Consider the following 25,100-nt stretch of genomic DNA (forward strand, 5'->3'; position numbering starts at 1 on the left):
CTCACATTATAATGTGTGGGAACTTCAGTAGACACTCCACGTGTTATACCATACATGTTAATTTAAAGCCTGCATGCAGGGAGCTAGAATAACATGATCGGGTACAATGCAGAGATGTGAACAGGTTCATAGAATTGTATGGGCAGTGAGTTAGGAGAGATACGTAGAGGGCGCACTTCTCTTACGCCAGACTGGCTCCGACTGACATCAGTGACGGGACCCGGTTCCCGAAGCTGTGAGCAGTGGAGGATGGCGGCGTGGGAGCGATCGGAGTGGATGGGGCTGGAGGAAGCCCCAGGTATGTATAAAATATTTTTAATTAAACAGCTCTGGTGCACTTTAATGTGCTGATGTGACCTGATGATTATGGGCAGATTCAACAAAGAGACAAATGTATCTCTAATCGAATCTGATTAGAGATAAATTTGTCTTTTGTCAAAGCTGCCCATATACTGCAGACTGGTTCCCATCCGATTTCAGCATGAAATCTTCAGCTGAGCCCGCCACGTCCGCACCACCACTGCGCCCCAATGTATAAATGTCCCCCCCAGTGTGTCCATTTATACATTACCGGTCCTGTAGCAGCCTCCGCGGAGTGTCGATCTATCTGGCCGGGTTCTAAGAGCCGCATTCATGCTAGCGGTGCATAGAGCCTAACGTCAGACACTATGCGCTGCTAGCGTGTACTTTGGCCCAACATCTTGCAGCGTGCACGATCGACCATGTGACTAATTTCCCTTCGGAAATTGGTCGCTTTGTCGGTCGAGCATGCACTTGGTGGCACCGATTTACATCCAATTTAATTATAATAATCACATTGGATGGCCGATGTATGGCCACCTTTCGAATTTTGGAGACTTTTTTTTATTGTTCCTAATTGCCTATATCTAGGACCAATGTAAAGGTGCCCATACACTCGTCAGATTGGCAGCAGATAGATAAGAAATGCATCTGATGATCTATATGATGCGTTTTTAGAACATTTTTTACCAGGATAGAATTCCAATAGATTTCAGTTTGAAATCTATTGAAATTCGATCTGATGGCATTTTTTTGCCATCAGATTTCCATTAAGGCCAATGCAAACTGATAAGCAATCTCATCAGATCGACCTAATTTTCCACCCTGCCAGTTTGATGGAAATCCATCAAAATCGATTGAAATCGGCCATCGATCGGTCGATTGGCCAACCGATTTGCGATCAATCAATTGATCGATCGATCGGGATCGATCGGTCGGCCAGAAAATCGGCTGAGTGTATGGGCCCCTTAACTCTTATGAAAGCCTTGGACATTCATAGAGGCTCAGGGACAGGAAATAAAGAGAACCTCTCCTTTGGAGACAAATACAGCAGTTTAAAAAGTTCTTAACTCCTTTCCATGATATTCAGGACTAAAATTACATTGTTACCTGAAGAAAAACCCTAAACCTATGACAGACTGAAGAAACAATCCTAACATCATTCCCCATAAATACCTTTACACAGCTAAAGGGTTCTTGATAAATGTGGAAATAAAACTAGTAGCAGCTTACATTGCAGCTTTTACAATGCTAGCCTTGATTAGCGTATATATTTATATTTATAACTTAAATATACAGTACTTCTGCAGCCAGTATATTTGAGTCATAGAAAACAGCATTGAAAGAGTTAAGCAGTTTTGTGGCTGGAGTGCAGGGGTGTGTCTGTGCTGTAGACACTATTTGCATTAAGAAAACTTCCTGGTTATGTACAGGTGAAGCGAAAGAGAGAGAGAGAGAGAGCGAAAGAAGGAGGGCGACAGACTGATAAGAGAACCTGGGCTGGTAGAAGCCAGGAAGAGCCAGCAGCACATTAACAGGGACGATCGGGGACAGCGAAGTACTGCTGATCAAGGGATCAAGTAAGAGCGCCAGAGAAGTTGTCTACAAACACTGAGAACTTATAACAGATACGGAGACTACTCAGTCTCACTCACAACGCTGGGCAGAATGAATAGAGCCCAGTAACAACAGGCACAGCAGTGGAAGCGGTGCAGAAGAGTTGGGACGAAGTGTTATGCACTCTCTCCATACATCAGCCTAACTTGGTAATTCTTCTCTTCAGCGACGGTCCAGCAGGAGAAGATCATCATGAGTGAGATGTCAAGCTTCCTGCACATTGGGGACATCATATCCCTGTATGCCGAGGGATCGGTATGCGGCTTCATCAGCACCCTGGGGTAAGTGCCACCTCTCTGTGTGCAGTAGCACTGCCCTTAGTGGGCAAGTCAAACTTGTACCAGCCAGGCTGTAGCAGGTGGGAATAGCTATTTGTATGAGCAAATTCTGATGCATACACAGGATTAGTGCAAGAGTGGGAGTGCTTCTGATAAAGCAAACAAGCTGTAGTAGTGCACTTGCAGTAGTAGGAAAGCAATGCTGTGTTATGGTGGGTGAAACCTATGGAGGTCAGTGCAGCTACTGAATTATGGTGCAGGATTAGGCTTGGTAAACTTTTTCACTTACAAAAGGTTTTTTTTCCACTTTTCCTTACACACATACAGTACTCTAGAATGTCAATATACAGTATATTGTAAACCCTATAGTATATGTGTTATTACAGTCATGTTGTTGCATAGCAACACCTCCATGTGGTTGTCTGTCTGCTGACCCATCACCCCCTTCATGCACCCTGTTAAATCCTATAGAATCAGACTTGCTTATTTTGAAATAGTTATGTGTTATTATTTAGTATTTATATTGCGCCAACATCTTCTGCAGCACTGTACAGAGTAAATTGTTTTGATACTTAACTGTCCCCAGAGGTGCTCACAATCTAATTCCTACCATATTCCCACGTCTATGTGTGTATCATGTAGTCTAGGGCCAATTTTATAGGGAGAAGCCAATTAACTTATCTGTCTAGAGGAAACACACACTGACACGGGGAGAACATACAAACTCCATGCAGATAGTGCCGAAGGTAAGATTCAAAATGAGGTCCCAGCGCTGCAAGGCAAGAGAGCCAACTACTATGCTACCGTATAGTGTTAGGACTAATTTAGTATTATAAGACCATTAGTTTCATGGTTTAGTGCTGGGGGTCATTTAGGGTAAAGCATGTGTCACACAAGCAACTTTGTAGCAGCAATGTGTACCTAGCTACGAGATGCTGTTTGAGCCGGTACACACACTCCCAAGTGACAAACAATCTCATCAAAATATCCACATTGCCTTTGATAGGAAGTGAATTGTGCTGCAATTCATTTGGAAGTAATACAAAAATTGACTGCTTTATCAGCTGTTGTGAGATTGGTCAAATAGATTGTACACTGTGTTGGCACTGCCAACCATTTGTACTCTGGTAAACCGTTAGGAATAATCAATTGCCTGAATGGATCTATCCATCATGTACCAGGCCTTAATGTGACCTATTCGACTGAACTTCATTGGATAACTTTATCAAAGACTGCAGCATTTAGCTGCTACAAATCTCTTTATGTGTAACATATTATTAAAGTGAAACTCCACTGAGAAAAAGACAATCCCTTCAGTTCAGCTCCATACATTTCAAGGATTAATGGCAAGCCCTGTTCTAGCATGCTTGCTTATCAGTGAAACATGCTTATAAAGCACAGCTATGAGATAGGATTCTTTATGGAGACTGTGATATGGGATTGTATCAGTTAATAGATTTTTCCAGGTGTGGAAAATGAGTAACCAGTTTCCACTCTGTGCGGATAATTACTCCTGCAGCAAGGTGGGAAGCTTCGGCAGTCCATACTCCACAGAGTACAGATTCCAGGCTTGTAGAGAGGCGCAATGCATCTGCAGCACATTTGAAAATCTGTAGCTTGCTATAAAGTGAAATAAGATACATTTTAGTAACACTAAGTGGCCGTTGTGTTCCCTCTAGCAGCAGCAACGCAATGGATTGGGACAGCAGCTCCGCACGTTATGCTTGCGTTGCGCCAAGTACAATGAATGAAAAGTATGCTTCACTTAACATACGTGTTTAGCGGTAACGCATTCATGCATTGCGTTATGATGCTGCAGAGCTGTGAACACTGTATAGGTGGTGCATTTCAGTGCGGTAAGCCATATTATAAAGAGATTGTGACCCATAAGCTAGACATGCATGGGTTGACTATGGCCTGATATGCAAAAATAGTTGTTCCTTCTCCGCCTGCAATTTTATCAGATAGTGATTGTTTCCTACAACACTGCAGACTCAATCCTGATACACTGCAGGAGGAATCTATCGGGCATTGACTGAATTGCGAGTGTCCCCCATGACACTTTTTCCACCCTCACTGCATGAATAATTTCCAACATGTCCAGTCTCACTTTTGATGAAACTGTCCAGAATTGATTGGAAGTGCATCAAATATGTAGGGAATAAATGTTTTGCAGATTTGATCAATCAAAGTGATTTAATCTGCCAAAAATATTGATGCGTGTCGTGTGTGACGAGTTTTAGATACCGGGTAGCATTGCCTTTTAGCAGTCACAGTTCTCTAGCTGTAGTTCTGCTGATGTTATCTTATGCCGCTGATAATTATTGCAGCAATTTATAGCTGCACAGAATTGTAGCTAACTATAAGTTTCTACTAAAGCAACATGTCCCAGCTACAAAGTAACTAATGTATCACAACCCTTTAGTTTAGTGTCAGAGTCATGTTATGACAGCATCACTATGCTTAGAGTACCTTCCCTAGAAACAGTTCTGGTGATAGTTCCATGATCCAGGTCACATTTCAGCAGATATATAAACCTTATGTATAAGGTTTTAATTATGCTCCTGTACCATGGTATCAGTATTTCTTTTTACAACAGTGTTTTCAATACATAAACTAAAGTAGATTGGAGGCATCAGAAATCGTCCAGAAGCGACCAACCTGAGTACATATTGCAGAAGCACTGCTTCAGTTGGGTGCCGGGTGGTGCCACTAGTAGTAAAATATCAGTAATTTAGTTTACCGATATTTTACTATGCAGTTCCCAGCACCCACTCTAACTTGAAACCTCTCTTCTAAATGCCCAAAGCCCCCCACCCCCTTTACTGCTTAACCCCCACCTCTAAGTGCCCATACCGAACCTTGTCCCCCCGTGGCCAAACATCCACATCCACTAGTTGTAACTGATCATCTATGGTCGGCTACTACCGACATTGGACGCCCAACTCCACTGCCTGACATACTGTGAAATATCTACCCAATATGCACTTGACCGAGTTGCATCAGGGCAACTTGCTGTAGCTGTTTCCAGGCTAAAAATGGCCAAAGATGTTCTACTGAAAGTGGCCAGTGGTGAAACACAGTTTATGCTGTCCTTGCTGGAGCTTCTGGCCCAACTATGGCATTTCACAATCCATGTACAGTATAGCACTTCTAACATTCAAAAGTGGATATCATCACCCTGCAATTAACACCTCCAGGACTGACAGTTCCTCAGTCAGTGCAATGTTTGCCACAGGGGCATAACAATAGACCCTGCGAGGGATGCAGCCGCAGGGGGGCCCAGAAGCCACAGGGGGCCCCGTCCTGAGAGACAGACTACTAAGGGTACGGAGAAAAAAACTTCCTGCTCTCTGCACAATTGTTCTAATTACTGCATCTGCTCAGTCACTGATAAGGAATTATGCAAAGTTTTTCAGACAAAGATTTCTAGACAGTCCCTATTCAGTGTGCAGCAGGGTCTTGAGTACAGCGCCCAGCCCTCAGCCTCTCCACCCACTTCCCAAGTGCTGTGTACTGTAGTGATGCTAGAGAAGTCTGCAGAGCCATTTCTGCTCCATCAGAGATGGTCAGAGTGAGTGTAATAAGCTGTGGCTGGGAACACACTCGTCTGTCAGTTTTCTGTATGCATTTTCTGCACACCATTTGTGTCTGTATGTGTGAAAACATGCACGTTTTATCACAGAAGCTAATGTAATTGATAGAGAAAATGCATGCAGTGCTTCACTGCTGTCTGTTTTTATCTGCATGGTGAAAACACATTCAAGTGTGCACTAGCCAACTGAATAACATTGGTTCTCAGTTTACCTGTGCAGAAAGTGGGGGGTGAGGGGGGTTGGCAGTAGGGGGCCCCATCCAAAGTTTCGCAGGGGGGCCCAGTGATTTCTAGTTACGCCCCTGGCCTTGCCGCTCTGATCCTGAGTAGTGAATGGCGTTTATGCTGAGTGAAGAAAAAGAGCATCCAAGAGTTGTACTTTTCATTATTTGTTTTCAGGCACTTGAGCAATAGTGTACTCTCATAGTCAAGCTGTTCACAGGTGACTGCTGGTATGCTGAGATGGTTCAGCTGCCAGAATATATTTCCTGTGGAGCTGCTTTCCATGTGTGTACACATTATAGGAGCATGTCAGTTCATGTTTACAAAGGAGCCATCCTCATACCTACTGTATATACCTTCTTTTATTGGTTCATCCTTTCCTCAGGAAACATTACCTAGGGGATGTGTGAGGATGCCATGGAGTGCATGCGGAATATGATTGTTTAACATTGGAACTATAATCAGCTGAGCAGTGCATTAAACATCCTGTAACTGGTGGACATCTTCAACTGAGGACACAGCTATACTTAACAAGTCTACACAAGTTTCCTAAAGGTGTCCATACATTACTGGATTTTTCACTGAGCAATTAAGCGATCAACTTCATTGGGTGATCACCAACAGTGTGGCCAATCCACTAGTGTACCACACACTGCAAGCAAAATGCTATGCGATTCACCTTCACTAATCCAGCTGAACAATGTTGTGCCTCCACCCTAAGAACCCAAAAAATCAGTTCTGGATCGATTGAAATCATATGATCAGTAGTTGATTCCTTTACTATCAACCTACATTTTCCATCCTACCCGATCTTGTAAATTGGTCAATTCGACCAGATATCGGCCAATTTCGATCGAGCAGAATGAACATAATTGATTCTCCCCTATCCAATAAAATTATTGAATTAAATGGTCAATCAAACAGGAACATTGAGTAATTTATGGGCACCTTAAAGGACAACTGAAGCGAAAGTGATATGGAGGTTACCTTATTTATTTCATTTTAAGCAATACCAGTTGCCTGGCAGTCCTGCTGATCCTCTGTCTCTAATATTTTTAGCCATAGACCCTGAACAAGCATGCAGCAGATCAGGTGTTTCTGACATTATTGTCAGATATGACAAGATAGCTGCATGCTTGTTTCTGGTGCTTTGCAGACACTACTGCAGTGAAATAGATCAGCAGGGCTGCCAGGCAACTGGTATTGTTTAAAAGGAAATAAATATGGTAACCTCCATATCACTTCCGCTTCAGTCGTCCTTTAAGGTGCCCATAAATTACTCAATGTTCCTGTTTGATTGACCATTTAATTCAATCATTTTATTGGATAGGGGAGAATCAATTATGTTAATTCTGCTCAATCGAAATTGGCCGATATCTGGTCGAATTGACCAATTTACAAGATCGGGCAGGATGGAAAATATAGGTTGATGAAAGTAGCCTTAAAATTACAGCAATACACTTAGTGTGTCATACGCAGGGACATCAGACAGTGAATAAATGGTGTTCCCTCTTAGGCGTTATGCAGCAGTGTGTTCTAAGAAAGCACTGCTGGACACATTTTAGTCTACAGGGCAGCCTTGTCTTTCTCAGCCAGAGAAACAACCGGGGGAAAGTCAGGTGCAGAGTGGGGAGACACAGAAGAGTGGAGGGAAGGCAAACTGACACAGCACACTATAGATAGGTGACTGCGGTTCCCTTCTGGTCTCCGGTCTGCACCTCATCTGCTCCATGTCTCTGCTGGCCTAAGGATGTGCTTTCTTGTAAGGCAGGCTGCTGCAGCTTTCAGACTTGATTGGCCGGGGCTTGTCAGGTCTCATTCTGGCAGCCAAAGTCCAAAAGAAGTCATTTCTTCTTTGTGCATTGGTTGCATCAGCAGACCACTTTGCGTATTGGCCGGCCAGATCCCAAAGTGGCGAGACTTTGGGTTCTGGCTGTAACATATATAACTGATTTAGAAATAAGGAAATACAGTGCCTACATAGGTCAGTAATGTTAGAAGCTTACACTAGTGGCAGAACTAGTAGCAGACATAATAAGCAGCTTTGTAATAATGTAACTATACTGTAAATGGAGCAGAGGGCTTTAATACAATACAGAGTTGTAGATTTAATTGAGTCAGTGCATTAATAGAATGTGTTGGAAAGTGTGTAGGTGTTAACAGACAGCAGTGCAGCCGCACAGTGAGTAAACAGCTAGTATTTTGTCAGTATTTGGATACGGCACTGCACAGTGAGTTTAATGGGTGTGGCTCTGAGATGATGTGCCATAAAACATATTTTCCCGCACATGTGTGTTATACCATTCTGCATATATTTGCACTCATTTGTTTGCTTAGCATACATGAAGTAGCTGCAGCCTATCTGTATACACAGCACACAGATAAAGCTCCTGTTGATGTACAGTAGGCGCTACACATTCTCATGTACCTGGTGCAATGCTAGAAATACTGGCCCCACAGGTCACCTGGGCTAATGCCCTATGGGCTGAAATAGCTTACTGTTTGACATCAGAGAACCTCACTGATGATAAGGCCCAGGCAGCAGCATGCCGTTAGTCCAGTTTAGCAATGAAATGTGCAGACAGCTGTTTCATCTGAAGCCAAGAAGGTTTTCTTTGATAGATCAGTGGTAGTTTTCTCAAGATTAAATAGAGAAAATGTTACATTTTATGCAAGCCTTATGATCATTCATGAGTAACAGGACTATAATCCTACCCCTACCTGGTGTCAAACAATGCTCAGAAATGTCACTGTTCATTATTATTCTATTATATAGGCTGGGCTGTAGGCAGGGGTAGTGGTTCCTTCTTCATTTGATCTCTTCCACCTAAGAGACTTGTAACAGCCATTACTTCTCTGCACACAGCTGCAGCTGGTTGGTGCAGCACATGGGAGTAAGGGCTGTTAGAAGTCTTGTTAAAGGATAACAGAGCCGAAAGCAATTGGAAAAATGGTTAGAGCAGGCATGTATGGGAAGCTGTCCTCATGCCCATCGCTCCTCCCGTTCTCCTCTATCCCCTTCCTACAGCCTCTTCCAGGTCGGCGAGTCGTGCAGCAGTGCACAGGCGCTGGCCCAGCTGCGTGCATCCTAGATCGCGCAACTGTGGTTGGTAGCACCCTGTGCATGCACATGAAGTCACAACTACTGTATCTCGTGCACATACGCAGAGTGCTCCCAGCCGTGGGTTGCGATGTAGGACGCATGCAGACGGGCCAGAGCCTGACTCGCCAATCCGGAAGAGGCTGCAGGAGAGCATTTAGGTAACAAAGGAGGGGGGTGGAGGAGAATGGGGAAGTGATGGGCATGAGGACAGCTTCCCATACATGGCTGGCTGCTCCTACCGTTTTTCCAATTGCTCTCGGCTCTGGTATCCTTTAACAGACTTCTAACAGTCCTTACTCCCATGTGCTGCACCAACCATCCTGCAGCTGTGTGCAGAGAAATAATGGCTGTTAGAAGTCTGCTAGGTGGAAGAGATCAAGTAAAGAGAGAATCACTACCCCTGTCCGTCTCCAGTGTTGGTGAGAGCAGGCAATCCTTTCAGATCAGCTCTATATATTGCAGGGATTAACGGTGAGCATCTTTTCAGTTTGCTTACATGTAAGTAAGTAAAACACATGCAAGTACAATACATCTAACATGAGGCCTGGTGCACAAATCGCCATTAACCTTGCTGTGCGCAGGTAGTGCACTGCAATAATACCAGTACTAAGGACAGCAGAGTACAGTTAGCACAACCTGTACTACATGGGTAACACATGTTAGGATACTTGTTGAACAAATGTTATCCAAGCAACCAGATACCTAGGTACCAGGCTCACGATAATTGTGCAACTCTGGTAATATTGTCACATGCTGCTTGCACATGGCAATATTAACGCCGGTTCATGCATCAGGCTATGGTCCCTAACAGAGACTGTGAAATGGGAGTGCCCAGGTTTGCTGTCAGTCACTGAACTAGCCTAGGTAGGGAAAATGAGTAACAAGCTCCTATTCCTGCAGCAATATGGGAAGTATCTAGGCTGCCTGTGCTTCACAAAGATTGAACAGATAGGCTTATAGGAAAGCTTGCTTCAGCTTCTGTCAGTTTTGAAAATTGAATTATACTTTTTAAATCTGTATCATAACTTTGCGAAACGTTTTGCAGAGCATAGATGTGTGTTTATAGCAGTTTTCCAGTGAATGTGGAGTTTCACTTCTTGGATGCATTATAATGCAGAAAGTCACACTGCCATGTCACATCTATGCGAGGATCACAGTGTGTCTGGTATGGTCCGTGCCGTGCAGTGAAGCATACTTTTCATTGACTGTATGGTGTGACTTTGCCATTGCGTACCTGGTTTTACAGGGAACCCAATGCAAATCCCAACTTAGCCTAAAGGGTACCTGAAGGGAAATAAAAGGAAACAAATTTGAATACTTACCATATTAGTACTATGCTACTCGACCCCACCAAACCAGCGCTTGAACCCTGCAGGAAAGTGAAGCTGTTTCCTGTTACTTCGTCTTTATGAGGTGTTCTAATAAGGCCATATTATTTTTAAACTGGAAGGCTTTTTACTACAACTGGAAGTTATGGGGACATGCACAACAATGAAAAAAACATTATTGTAGCAGTGTAGTGAAGGTTTAGATATCAATTTTTATTGCAGTCAGTCCCATTTTTGAGATTCCCTCACTTGCCCTGGTGTCACACTTTTTTATTTTTTTATTTTAAAAGCTTTTTCATTAAGAAAGCCAAATAACATGTATAATGAATCTTATGTCAATGATACAAGAGGTTACATGAAGATTGCCACTTTTAACATGTCTGTAGTCCTTGCTTAAAGAGACCCTGAAGTCACTTTTTTTACATTATTTTTTCATACAATCCTCTTCAGCATTAATGACCAAGTGGAATCGCCGCATCCCTGCAGCAGATGAGTGATTTATTAGTGAGAAATAGCCCTGCAAAGTTCCAGGGCTCGCAGGGCTTTACTTCCTTGAAGAGGCAGAGCTTTACGCTGTAGCTCTGCCTCCTCCGCAATAAATCTGTGCTGATCGCCACTTCTCCCCGCCCCTCTCAGTCTTCTTCTCCGATCCGAGGAGACTGATTGTGGAGAGGCAGAGCTACAGCTCAAAGCTCTGCCTCTCCAGGGCAACATAATCTGCGACCTGCAAAGTCGTGGAACTTTGCAGGGCTATTTCTCACTAATAAATCACTCATCTGCCGCGGGGATGCGGCGATTCCACTTGGGCATTAATGCTGAAGAGGATTTTAGGACAAAATAAGGTAAAAAAAAGTCTCTTTAAAGGACTTACGAGGCCAAGAGGAGTAAAAAAAGTTAATTACTTGCATGGTCATTTCAGGCACGGAGGACGCCGTCCGCGCCCTCCGTGCCGCTCCGCCGGGTCCCCCCGCTCATTATCCCCCCAGGCCGGCTCCCGACCCCACGGCCCGGGTCGGGCTCTCCTGCCTCTTCAAAGATTGCCGCTTCCTCTGGCCGCGGCTGCGCAGTCCGCCTGGCCGCGAGTGCGGCTGCGCAGCTCTAGGGCCAACCCCCCCGATCCACGCTACGTAGCGTGGATCGGAGGGGTTGGCCCTAGGGCTGCGCAGCCGCACTCGCGGCCAGGCGGACTGCGCAGCCGCGGCCAGAGGAAGCGGCCATCTTTGAAGAGGCAGGAGAGCCTGACCCGGGCCGTGGGGTCGGGAGCCGGCCCGGGGGGATAATGAGCGGGGGGACCCGGCGGAGTGGCATGGAGGGTGCGGACGGCGTCCTCCGTGCCTGAAACGACCATGCAAGTAATTAAATTTTTTTACTCCATTGGCCTCGTAAGTCCTTTAAGAAACTTTTTTGATTATTAATTTTTATTATTAATATTTAGTATTTATATAGCGTCAACATCTTCTGCAGCACTGTACAGAATATACTGTCTTGTAACTTTAGTGTCCCTCAGTTATCTTTACGTAAAGAGAACCCAAGGTAGATCTTCGGGGGGCAGATGGGACACAGAGCCATGTTCTCTGCCTAATGACATGGCTCTATGTCCCCCAACCGCCGCTCTCTGCCCCCCTCCCCCCACCGCCACGCTATGGCCCCCAAGTTTAGCAACAACTCGGAGGTAAATAAAGGAGAGAGGAATTCCTTGTTTAAAATGCCCACCAGGGGCGTTCCTACAGGGTTTCCTGAGCTGCCATTGGGCAGCTCTCTTCCCCTGGCTGTGCCTCCTGCCACTCCCCCGCCTCCATGCACGCTATGAGAGACAACACAGTCTCTCAGCGCAATGTTGTGACCCAGGGGCAGGCAAGTGAAAGTGGGACATTGCGGCTCACAGGAGCGGCGGGGAGCAGTGGTTTTTGCGGCTACCTGATCCGCTCAGCCCTGCGGATCAGGTAGCCTACTTTTTTTTTTTAGCCCACATCCGGCTCTCTTTAAAGAGGAGCTGTTAGGTATAAGGTCTCAGAGAAAATAAACACATATATCAGTAGCTAAAGATTGGCTGTACTTACATTACATATGCATTTCACTGTCCACGTTTGGATTTCACAGAATTTGTATATAGTATATGCAGAGATAGATGCTCCTGACAGCTCATGGCAGGCTCCATGTTTTTCTGTCAAATGTGTCGTCATGTCCTGCCTGCTTCCTGATCACAGATAAGCTTGTACTTGAACAACACAGTGTGCAGTGAATATTAATGAGCCATGTGGCTAGGAACAATAGCTGACTCCTGCAGTGTACTCTGCCCGAGATTTATCAGTGCTACGCGATTACAAGCTGCTGTAACGTCTCATTAGCAGCCGAGGGAAGAGCCCCAGAATGCTTTGCAGTATGGTATGCGGCTTGCATCTTCTTAAGAATAACAGACTTGCTGATAAGCACACATCAAAGGTAACTGAGATTTTTATCTTCACTAATTGCTTTTGGGCTTCCTTCTAAACTGTTTAACACAGGAGAATAGAGGTTTAAATTAGCTTCTGCAGCCTGACAGTTACTCTTTAAGTGAAATTCCACCTTTGTTGAAAGGTAAAAGAATCCCTTTATTTCAGCTCTATGGATTGCTAGGATTAATTCTAAACATTATTTTAGATTGCTTACCTGTATGTTTGAATACAATGCTGAGCAGCTCCACACTGAGTGGAAGAGAGCCTGCTGGGGCTGGGAGTGCCACAGCTCCTTGCCAGTCACTCAGCTTATGCAGATGTGGAAAACAAGTAACAATTATTCCTGAGCTCTAAAGCTGCTGAAAATGACTATAAGATACAATTACTGCACATGATATACAGATTATAGACTAGGAAATTTAGATATTATTTACATGGAATTTTGTGTATTTGGTCTCGTGTATTACTTGTTTTTAATTCTGATGCAAGAAGTACACTAACAGAGTTTGCACAATTTTATTTTACATACATTTTTGCATAATTATGTTAAAATTTAATGAAATCAAAATTCATTGAAATCAGGAAGAGGAAGTGTAACTTGCTAGCAGCTTCCACAAAAGCTGAATCTGTGTATATATCAAGTACAGATATAAGTGCTCTGTCCCTGGCTTTCCTAATAGGAGTTTAACATATGTGATTTTCCTCACCGATTGGCTGTTGGAATTATGGGATTGGTTAGTTGTTGAAAGGGAATCCTGGCATAAAATCACAATTTGCAGTAACAATAATTTGACATGCCATTTGTGGCCTCTAAAAAGACCTGTTAATTCTGCACAGCTCAAGTCATATTCACACCTGTAGAGCAGCAGTAGGTGCCATTGTTTTCCTGGGTGCACAGATGGGCAAATGAAGTTAGCTGGACTCCCTCTGTCCAATGAGTAAGTATCGCTGATATGGTGGGGGGGGGGGGGGGGAGGACAGGGCTAGGAAGTGGGAAGTTCTGTTTTTGAGTTAAGGGAAGAGTATTAATTAGATTACTAATAGATGGGTTCTCAGGTTTAAAAGGGTATACGTTTGCATGAGGCGTAGCTGATAGGTTTGGCATTTGGTATGAAAGGAGGTCTGCTGGCTGAGGTTTGGGGTTAGAAAGAAGGTTCTAATTAGGACTGGGAATGAAAGAGGGAGGTGGGTAGAATTGTATAGGCCACAGTGGAAATTTAAGGCTGGGACCCACTACAAAGCACAAATCGCTACCACAATCACTGATCGCTTTTGGTAACGATTTTGCAGCGGTTTTGAAACAATTTCCAGCTTTTTTTTTAAGCCATCTCGAAATCAATGCAGGTAATTTATACAGCAATTGGGATTTGTGATTTCCATAGATTTGGCACCGTGATTACAATATCAGGAAATCACAATCGCTACTCTGGGGTTAAATCCATTGAATTTAATTAACCGCCGGCAATTCCATAACGCTGCTGAGAGTGTTGGGCCCAGGCCTTAGGACTAGGCTAATGGGGTCAGGTGCAGAAGAGATCATGCAGCAGCAGCAGGAATGAAGAAATTGTGGTTCTGTTTTTGCTGCCCAGTTAAACTGCATTGTAACTCCAACACCACAAAGGAATGTACTGTACGCAGGAGCATGCAGTGGAAAATACAGCTAAATAATGAACATCTCACTCTAATTGACTTCTGTAAAGCCGTACAAGTAGCTTGATTAATAAATGATAACCAGCGCACATAGTTATGTATCTTATTAAATACCAATTAATACTGTACATTGTTTTGTGAAATAAAAACAGTTAATAATTAGCCCATGTGCTGTAGACAAGCACACAAAGGTGTGTCCATTGTCAAATGTTCCTGTCTTTCAAGTGGTCTGTGTCTATCTGAAAGAACTTAGAATTGCTAATAATGGCATAATGGGCATGCCACTTTGTAGTGATAGCAAACATCCATATGAATGAATGAGTTAAAATAGACTGTAGTCTCTGTGGCCAGCTGATAAAGAAAGGAAATGAACTGGAGGAGGGTGGGGTGAGGAGAATAGGCCAGGATACAGTGTGTCCCTCTTTCTTCATCTGGGAGCTGTTGGCAAGAAGTCATTACACACAGAGCTGGATCGCTCTGACTATATGAAATATTCTTTACTTACACATATTGCTTCACTGTGTCGTTTCTTTTGTAGTCTTTTTTTCATGTGAATTTTGCTGTGCTGTGCTTAGTGACTCACCACTTCTTTTTTAAGCACTAAAATGTGTCATTAGAGAGATATACGGTATACAGTGACTTTTCACTCCCAGTATGCACCTCTTTCCTTCATATGCAGCCATTATGTGAAGGAAAGACAGGTTTTGCGGGTTGTCTGGATTATTCTGGCCACCAAAAAGCTTTGAACATAAAAGTGTTAAACCGCACAAAAGTAAATATTTCTTCTTTTATGGATCACAATATGTAAAATATGCGTTACATTACTTAGCGTACCTTTGACACGTTACTTGTAGATCAGTATATCAGTTGTTTTGTGTTTTGACATACTTAATTACTTTTTACCCTGTAGCCTTCAGAGGTCATATTAACTCATTATAAGAATTTCTCAGCCCCCTACCCCCTTGACAACAAGTCATGCTTAGCAGGTCTTACCACTGTAGTGGCATCCAAGGAATTTTGTAATGGCCAGCACATATATTTTCACACATCCTTGTAACGATTGGTGTCAGCGCGCAGAGAGAATCTGTTTATTGGTGATCTGCAGTATCACCAAGAATGCAGATATATACCTGATTATTGATGATCTGCAGTATCACCGATAATCAGATATATTGCTAACCTCTGGACACCTAAGGATAAGTGAGTGTTTGGTGTAACAGTAATACTTTGAGTAATGTACCTGCTGAGCAGGTGGTATACAATATAGAGACACAGCTCTGGGAGAACAGGAACCTTCCAGCAGCCTGAGGCTCTCCGGGGGGAGGAGTCAGGCTGGAGACGGGAAGGACCTAGGAGTGAATGACACCTAAGGTGGATGTCACTATCTGATTTGGAGACTATCTCTTTTAAGGGGAGAGATAGCTCCCGAGGTCGGGCATGCCGGGTCGGCAACACACTGACAGATAAAGTACAAAGACAGAAGGCTGATTCAGTATCCAAGTCAAGCAGGGTCTGGCAACGGAATATCAGATATACGAGGTACCGAATCAGAAGACAGAGGAGTAGTCAGAAAAGCTATAAGTCATAACATATATCAAACAATGCCTATTCTGGGTGCGAGGTCCTTGGTCTCAGCACCCTGGAACTAGTCTGAAGGATACACAGATGATAATACAGTATTCCCTAGACTGGGTGCGAGGTCCGTAGTCTCAGCACCCTGGAACTAGTCTGAAGTATAACACAGATGATAACACAGTTCCCTAAGCTGGGTGTGAGGTCCTTGGTCTCTACAGCCTGGAACTAGTCTGAAGTATAACACAGATGATAATACAGTTCCCTAAGCTGGGTGTGAGGTCCTTGGTCTGTACACCCTGGAACTAGCTAGAGCATAAACAGAATACAATTCAAATAATCTGGCTAAGTGTGTATTCCCAGGTCCACCTGGTTCAAACACACTGAGGATCTGACTAGGTCTGAGTGCTTCCACGTAGTGATGGCAACGGCAGACAACTTGCAAGTGACCAGCAGGAACTATATATGGAGTAGTGCTCTCCAGCACCACCCCTAATTGCTCAACCAATAGTATCCCGCTCAGGAGTCAGCTGATCGGCGTGGTCAGCTGACTCTTCCTGCTTAGTATAAGAATTCTGCCTCTCAGCGCGCGTGCGCGTGTATTCCTAAGTCTATGTGCACTAACAGACTCAGCCACACCAGACACGCTGCCGCGTGCAAACCGCCGCGCTGGATGCGGAACCAGCCGCCTTACTGTTGTTGCATGCGGCGGCTTTTCCGCATTCTGCCCTGCTACCAAACACATGCTTCCGCGTGCAAACCGCTGCACTGGACGCGGAATCAGTCGCCTGCTCAGTAGCACATGTGTTTCCACGATCTCTCACAATCCTTAAAGATAACCTAAAGTAAAAAAAAAAAATGAGATGAACTCACCTGGGGCTTTCCTCAGCCCCCTGCAGCTCCGCTCCGATGCCTCTGCACCCGCCGGCGAACACTTCCGGTTTGGCCGTCACCGGCCGACAGGCATGGGAACGCGAGTGATTGTTCGCGTTCCCAGCCTGTATATCGTCCCATATGCTGCTATTGCGGCCAGGAGGCTGCAATAGCAGCATAGGGGGCGATATACAGGCTGGGAACGCGAACAATCACTCGCGTTCCCATGCCTGTCGGCCGGAGACGGCCAAACCGGAAGTCGTCGCCGGCCGGGTGCAGAGGCATCAGAGCGGAGCTGCGAGGGCACCGATCGGCTGCAGGGGGCTGAGGGAAGCCCCAGGTGAGTTCATCTAATTTTTTTTTTTTGCCTTTAGGTTCACTTTAAGACATATGGGTGCACTTGCAGAGCTCATGTTGAACTCTTACCTGGTTTCTGGTTTAACCGGGTTTACTTCGTTTATTTGACATATACAGTATATGGAGTTGATCAAATATTTGCCATGGCTTTATGATGACTGGTTGGTTTGTGGATTCTGTTTAAAATATATACAGCACTTTCATTGTACACAAGGAACTGACCACAGATGAGCATGATTGCACTCTACAAGCTGACTGAGGCTTCTGGAAGAACTGGCACTGATAAGCTGATGGATACGCAGTCTTTGTGTATTTATACTGTGCTAATCTGATTGCTTCTCTTTTCCTGTTCTTATGTGTTTCCTCATAAATATTCTGTTTCTGCTTCTAGTATGTATTCATTAGATTGCAGCAGCAACTGAAATACTCTCTACAGTTATGCTTAATAGGTACCCTCTTGGGTATACCCTGTTGCCGTGAAATTCCCTCGGTGCTGTGTCATAGACTGGAGGAAGCTCAATAGAGAGGAGCTGAAATGCCAGTTCATATTCCACAGTGGTTCTCTCAGAAACATGGACATTTTCCAGGGAAACTCACTGTTTACACATGGTGTCAAATGGGTTGTTTAACTCCACCTAGCTTTGGACCAATGACCCATTATTGTGGTCCACAAAGTTGCACTTTTCATGATGATTTTAAAAATGATGCTTAAAGTATAGCAAGCCTTTACTTAATAAGCTCCAGAAACCCTTTGTAGGCTGATAGGGGTCAGCTGTCCATCGTTCACTACAAACACTACTGGAATTCCTTCTGTGAAATCTGCTGGCTCTTGGACAAGACAAGACATTTGCTGTTCCTCTCTGAAGAGATAATGCAAGCTCTCATGCTGCACTTGGTTGCAGAGACCGAGAAAAAATGATTGCCACCGTTAAAATAGTATGATAGCAAAGAGTATGATTTCACCAGCACGGAAGGTGGTCTGGAAGAACCTGTGTGTCTTCAAGATAAAAAAGAGAGACAGAAACACATCAGGAGCCTTGTATGGTGTAGTAAATTAAAAATCGAGAAAGGTTAAATGAATTAAGAGAGATATTCACAAAACTGAATTGCAGTTATGGCAACAACGGTCATAGGCTTGTGAAGATAGCCCTTCATCCAAGATGCGGTGTCTCTTGGTAGTGTGGTTGGTTGCTTTCCCTCCAGAAATAGAATTGTAGATAGATAAAAAACAATGGGCTTGATTCACTAAGACAAATAGCATGCCTTATCAAAGTTAACACACATTAAAAACGTTAACACGGCTTATCAGAGTAACATACGAACCCACAGGGGCTCAGGGCAGGATGAGTGGAGCTCTAGTCATTGCCATTTAGCAGGCATAAGTTCGTAGTGCTCACTATGCTACTCTAATAATGCGTGTTGCCTTTGATAAGGAGTGTTAACTTTGATAAGGCATGCTATTTGTCTTAGAGAATCAAGCCCAATATCTCTATAGCATGCTCCCCCAATGGATTGAAAGAACTATACTGGGTGGAGGAAGGCACCCCAAAAGTAAAAAAAAATAAAATAAAATAAAAAACAATATAAAAAGGAAAAAGTTAAGGATTGTTTACTTCAATATATTTATTTAAGCATTTATATAGCACCGACATATTACGCAGCTCTGTACAGAGTATATTGTCTTGTCACTAACTGTCCCTCGGAGGGCTCACAATCTTATCCCTACCATAGCCATATGTCTATGCATGCATTGTGTAGTGCATGTATCATAGTCTAGGGCCAATTTAGTTTGGAGCCAGTTACCTTATCTGTATGTTTTTGGGATGTGGGAGGAAACCGGAGTGCCCGGAGGAGACCCACACAGACACGGGGATAACATGCAAACTCCTTGCAGATGTTGACCTGGCTGGGATTCAAACTGGGGACCCAGCGGTGCAAGGCAAGAGCGCTAACCACTTCGCCACCATGCTGCCCCACAATTATGTACTATGACCAGTATGGTGGTTAAAAAAATAATTTATTAAATACACTATGGACGACACCATTCACAGGCAATTGTGGCATCCTCGGGTCAATTCAAGTGTCTCTGGGTGGCAAATGGCTGGTTTGGGGTACCTTACAGATACTTATTGAGGAGGCTTCCTCCTTGCACTCTTTAGTATGTCTCTTATGGGTATTTCTCTGGAACAAAATAATACGTTGGCCTCAATTCACGGAGCTTTATCAAACAATTTATCAAACGTTTGATAATTTTCCTCATGGGTAAAATCGAATTTTGAATTCACTAAGGTGTTATAGATTTATTGATCATTTCCTCGATAAAACATTATCATAAATCTATAACACCTTAGTGAATTCAAAATTAGATTTCACCCATGATGTAAATTATCAAACGTTTGATAAAGTGTTTGATAAAGCTCCGTGAATTGAGGCCAATGTCATAAAACCTACACTGATGGCCAGTGCACCACATGCTTTGTATGCGACCGTTCACATATGTCCATTTTGTACGCTATGCATTTTTGTCTGTTGCATTTTCACAATCAACAATCCTTGGTAGTATCATATTTTTATGTGGACAGCTGACTGTTTTGCCATTCCTCCAATAAATGGTTTGCTTCTGCTGTGGACTGTCAGCAGACATTGCAGCAGACCCTGGAGAAGAACAGCTAATCAGTGCAATACAGATATGTGTTCTAATCCACCTTTCGAAGAAAACAGAAGAGAGAAACTTGCATGGTGTATGTATTGCCTCAACAACAACACCCCTGTGGTTTGGTCCCATTTCTCACATATCCCCACGTCCTGTAGACTGGTAGGAAGTGAGAATATCTGAGGAATGGGACTTCACTTGCGCAAACTAAAAGTTTGTCGCTAATCATGCTTCAGAGGAGAATATGCCAATACCTTTTATCCAGTGCACTTTAAGGCATTGAAGAGAAATGTTTGAACCTTTAAAAATGAAAAGTGTTCCTCTATTTGTATCAGTTATTTAATCAGTTACACCCAGAAAATACTCTACCAGGTATACTGTGATGACCGATTGACCTGAAAACAAAATTCCAGAATCAAACAGAAACTAGCGCTTTATTTCAATATCCCTGCCTACTCCTACAACCCATACATAATCTCTATAATATTTTGTAGATTCCACATTCTAATAATGGGTTCAGGGCCAGTTCTAGATAACCAGCCGAACCCTCCCCATCCCCCAGATATCATAAGGTAGTCCCCCCAGCAGACTGCATGCAGCAGAGCATTCTCACACTTGCGTCCGGCTTGCTACCCCCTTCTTCATTCATCATCGTTCCATCTTCATCTCTGCGGCATCTTCGTCTCCAGGTCACAGGGTGCAGAACTCCCCAGGGATGGACATGGAAGGCGTCTAAATGAAGAAAGGGGAAGCACACTGGACAGGCAGGTGGGAACGCTTAGCTGTGTGCACTCTGCTGTAAATTGGGGCCCCATTAACTAGAGGGGTTATAACTGGACCCTTACAGCTGGCTCTTGAGCCCTGGGCAGTTGCACAGTTTGCCAGTATAGAAGCACCGGCCCTGTCTTGGCCTGTGACATAGAATCACCAATCACCGTGATAGGCAGCCAAGGCAGATTAATGATCCTCAACTTTAAAGAGGAACTGTAGTGAATATAATTGCCTATTTATTTTTAACAATATTAATTTATAAATTATGTAGTCAGTATTTGCTCATTGCCTAATACAGCGCTATATAAATCCTATACATAATAATAGTAATTGTAAAATCTTTCCTCTCCCTGATTTACATTCTGAAATGTATCACAGGTGGCGACATCTTTAGTCCTGTCAAATGCAACTCTGCGGAATGTTTGTTTACTGAGAGTTTGAAAGCCAATGAAAATAATGCCGGGTCTCCCAGAATGCTCTGGGATTAGAATTCCAGCCTAGTCTAAGCATCACTGGGAGGGTAGGGTCACATACCAATATACATTAATATATACATATAGGAAGTGTTTCTGATGTTGAAACCAGGAAAATTACAATAAAAGTGGGTATCCTTTATAACTTACTGCATTCTACTATTTGTCACTGCAGTGCCTCTTTAAATATAAATTCAGCGTTTTCAGTCCACATTTTACCTCCATGAACAGGCCTCACAAGAAATATCAATTTGTGATATTTCAAATCTGCAGTACTTGATTTAAAAGATAACAAGAAATAAAAATAAATAAAAATCTAATTTGGATGCTGAATATAAGAAATGAATATTAAAAAAGCATTGTAGAGTTCATTCGTTCCTTTAATACATTCCGGTGCGCACTGCTATTAGTCTCTCCATTCACTCACATTGCTGAATATGGGCAAATGTTTCTGTACAGCCTCTGGAGTGCTCATTAGCACTTAGTAATATGAAGGAGAATTAGATCTAATGTTGAGAAAGAACTAGGGGTTTCCTTATTGGTAGCGCATAACTATTATTACTCCATTTTGATATCAACCGATTTTCTGTTCATAAGTTAAATAACAATCCTTTTTTGCAAGTTATTTATAAGATGTATGTATTGCAAGGGAGATATAATCATTGAAGTAAATTGTTCTGTGGCGTTGTATTCAGCAGAAAACTACCAAAGCTGTATTCAAATATTAAAGATTCAGTTCTATGAAGCTAACTGAAAGGTGTTTTTATACACAGTCTAATTATGGCTGAGATTAAGCTGTTTCATAGCGAGACCATATGTTCCAACAGAGCTCAATCAATTCCCCTAGCCTAAAACAAATCCATTCTGATATCAGACATTAAGAATGGAAAGTGTGATTGCACAATGACTTCCTTTACCCTTCTATGCATCCAGAATGCAGCTGTGTTCATTGTTCCCTATATGACACACATGCTTGGAGGATATGTAAAAGAAAGGGTGTTGAACTCAATCAAGTAAGGGGCCAAAAGCTAAAACTTAGTCGAAGTCACAGGCCAAACTGTTTATTATTATTTAACATTTCTTGAACAGTCTCAAACAAAGTGGCGTAACCATAGTGACCGTTACAAGCTGCTGAACTGCGCTCTCCACCACTCCTATAGAGTATAGAGGGCCCCTGATGAGTCTGATTGGACGAAACGCGTAGGGCGGAGCTACGTCCAGCACGTCTGACGTCACTGCACACGAGGGACACCGGCAATAGCAAACTTCAGAGTAAAGCATGGGAGCGAGGCCCAGGCGTACGGGAACCGGGAGGGGAAATGGGACGCTGTCTAACCTCATCCAGATGCCAGGACAGACCCCGCTGTTACGTTATCTGATGTGCAACTTAACAAGTCGGCATATGTGAGTGCGCAATTATTGCGCGGGCGATAGTACATATGTATGCAGTTTTACACTATGATGGTTTTATCTCTTATATTTTACATGCTTTGGAGCCTTTTATTCTGGTATTAAAGAAAGATTGAAAATTGAAAATGCCAGTGGGATGATTTGAATTATATGCTAGATCCACCTGTTGTCTGAGGTGGTTACAATCCGGTGAGCGCAACCTGTATTGGGAGAGGATTCACGAGTGCTGCACTTTTACACTGTGACACGGGTGGATGTGTATTTCTTACGGAGTTACGCTATGTGGAATTTGTTTTATAATCTATCGCAGTTCAGCAGCTTGTTATATGTCTTTTCCTGGAACAGTGAAACAGTGATCCCACGGTTCATACTGATCTAGAACTATCTGACTGCAGTAAGGTCTGATAAGAACTTTGTGGAAACATTCAGTGAGTTTTTATTACATTCTTATACCAGCTTCGATCTTTAGATATTTGAAACTTAGAGGACTGTAATAGGGCCCAATAAGGACCATAATTGTCTGCAGATTCTCCTGCACATTTTAGCAGATGTTGATGTGAATAGTTGCTTAGGAGGAAAAACATTTAAGGCAGCGCAGTCCTATTGACATTGACATAGTAACCGTTAGGGGCCAGCTCCTCCACGCTTCTGAAGAGTAGCGCAGTGAAGCAGATTAATATGTATCTGCTCTAGGGCTGCTTTGGCAGAAAATCATCAAAATGAAATGTGCCCCAAGGCAAGATGCTAGCCACACAAGGGGGTTTGGATGCCAAGGGGAGCCCCAAGATCATTTTGCTCAAGGGTTCCATTGGTTACATGGCAACCTAGCTGAAACTCACAACATTTCAACCTCAAACATGGTCACTGGTGTGCTCCTCTGTTTGGGAAGGTAGTGTGCTGTATTTTTTCTACTGCTTACAATAATGCACATTTGAAGGTCTGGCGGGCCACATAAAATGGCAAGGAGGCGCATTCAGCCCGCGGGCCTTGTGTTTGACACCTGTGTGTTAAAATATAATTGTTACTTCCTGTACTCAAACTGAAGTCTATACTGCATTAATTGTGCTCCCTCCATTCTATAGACTTACATTTTTATTTTTATAGCAACAACCCAACCAGTGCTTGGATATTTGTGGATGAGTCATCTGTCCTTTTGTCATGTGATATTGTTCTGCTGTTTGAGGTACAGGTTCTGTTTCTTGCAGTCTTAGGCCTCGATTCATCATTGTCTTTGCGATAACTTTTTCCAGTTAAAGTTAAATTACCGAATTCAAAGTTTATCGATTTCTAGTTGTATTCATCAAGGTTTTTCCGCATTCGGTGTGAATTCGATAACATATCGATAACGTGTCGATATTTCCATTTTAAAGCGGTAATTTAAAACAAGGCCATAAGATTCCCGTGGAATTGTGGGTAAAAAGCCAGTCCTTTGAACACCACGTAGCAACATTCCGAATAGGGCTTAACACCTGGACCAGGATTGTGGAAGTGGCTTGGGACAATCCCACAATTTCGCCAGCTACTGCTTGATAGGAGCTTTTTCTGAAAAAAATGTAGTGCAGCTAGCAATTTAGTTATCCCTGGCACTGCCTGTGTTCTCTCAAAATATTATTCAAGAGAAATGCTGATGTCCTGGTATAGCAAATAAATCCATTCTCTTGCAAATTGATATGGTTCTAGACCTTACTCTTGCCCTTCTGCACCTTCGAATCACTCTCAGCTGATGCATAACCACTTCAAATGGCTCCATCTTCTTTGTCAGCAATGATCTGACAGGAATAACGACAGAGCAGTGAAGGAGATAACTAATCCTACATTTAACGCTAAACCACGGCCACTTTCATTTTCATGAATTGCACTTTCTTCCGTTTTATCGCATCATTACCGAATGATTACCGAATGCTCGCTAACAGCTGTAGATAACTTTGATGAATCCTGAAATCAACTTATCGAGTTCGGTATTTTACCGAGCTGTCGGTAATTGATCCGATAAGTCTTGATGAATTGAGGCCTTTGCGTATAGCATTACAGTAGTCAGCAATTTTTCCAAGCCTTACAAATATATTACCTAGACCTATGTAGGCCAGGAGACTACAGGTGTATGCAGTTGTTAAAAATCCACACTGTTACTTCCCATATTTAATGAACAAAATTGATGGCTTTTTAAAGTTGCTTAGAGGTACAACACTAACAACACACCACACCTATCTGCAAAAAATAGCACCTCATAGGTGATCCAGGGCCCTTTCTAGGCACAGTCTTTACAGGCCTGTGTCTGGGGCACCACAATAAGTAAGAATGCTCTGGTGAGGTCTCCAGTACTGAGCCCTGTCTCCCGCAGCATGTCACCTGTAACTCCCGGCGGATGGGAGCACAGCAAATAAACAGCCAGCCCAGCCTCTTGTAAGCGTTCCTCCCTGCTGTGTGATTTATTAGTGGGGAGGAGGCCATGACAGATGCATA

General features: G+C 43.3%; 1 protein-coding gene across 4 annotated transcripts in view; it reads left to right on the top strand.

Annotated features, from left to right (window-relative positions):
- The first annotated feature begins 1,747 nt into the window (after positions 1-1,747).
- The window catches only part of ITPR3 (inositol 1,4,5-trisphosphate receptor type 3), a 357,611-nt gene continuing 334,258 nt past the window's right edge, over positions 1,748-25,100 (top strand). For 3 of the 4 annotated variants that reach the window (XM_068269377.1, XM_068269380.1, XM_068269378.1), the window contains exon 1: positions 1,748-2,198. In XM_068269377.1, coding sequence (XP_068125478.1) covers positions 2,110-2,198 — 89 coding nt within the window. In that variant the 5' untranslated portion in view covers positions 1,748-2,109. Of the gene's footprint in view, positions 2,199-9,491; positions 9,587-25,100 lie in introns of those variants that run through there. The other variant, XM_068269379.1, reaches the window with a different exon arrangement.

Source organism: Hyperolius riggenbachi, chromosome 2 (genome assembly GCF_040937935.1).
Source record: "Hyperolius riggenbachi isolate aHypRig1 chromosome 2, aHypRig1.pri, whole genome shotgun sequence".
NCBI classification, from domain to species: Eukaryota; Metazoa; Chordata; class Amphibia; order Anura; family Hyperoliidae; genus Hyperolius; species Hyperolius riggenbachi.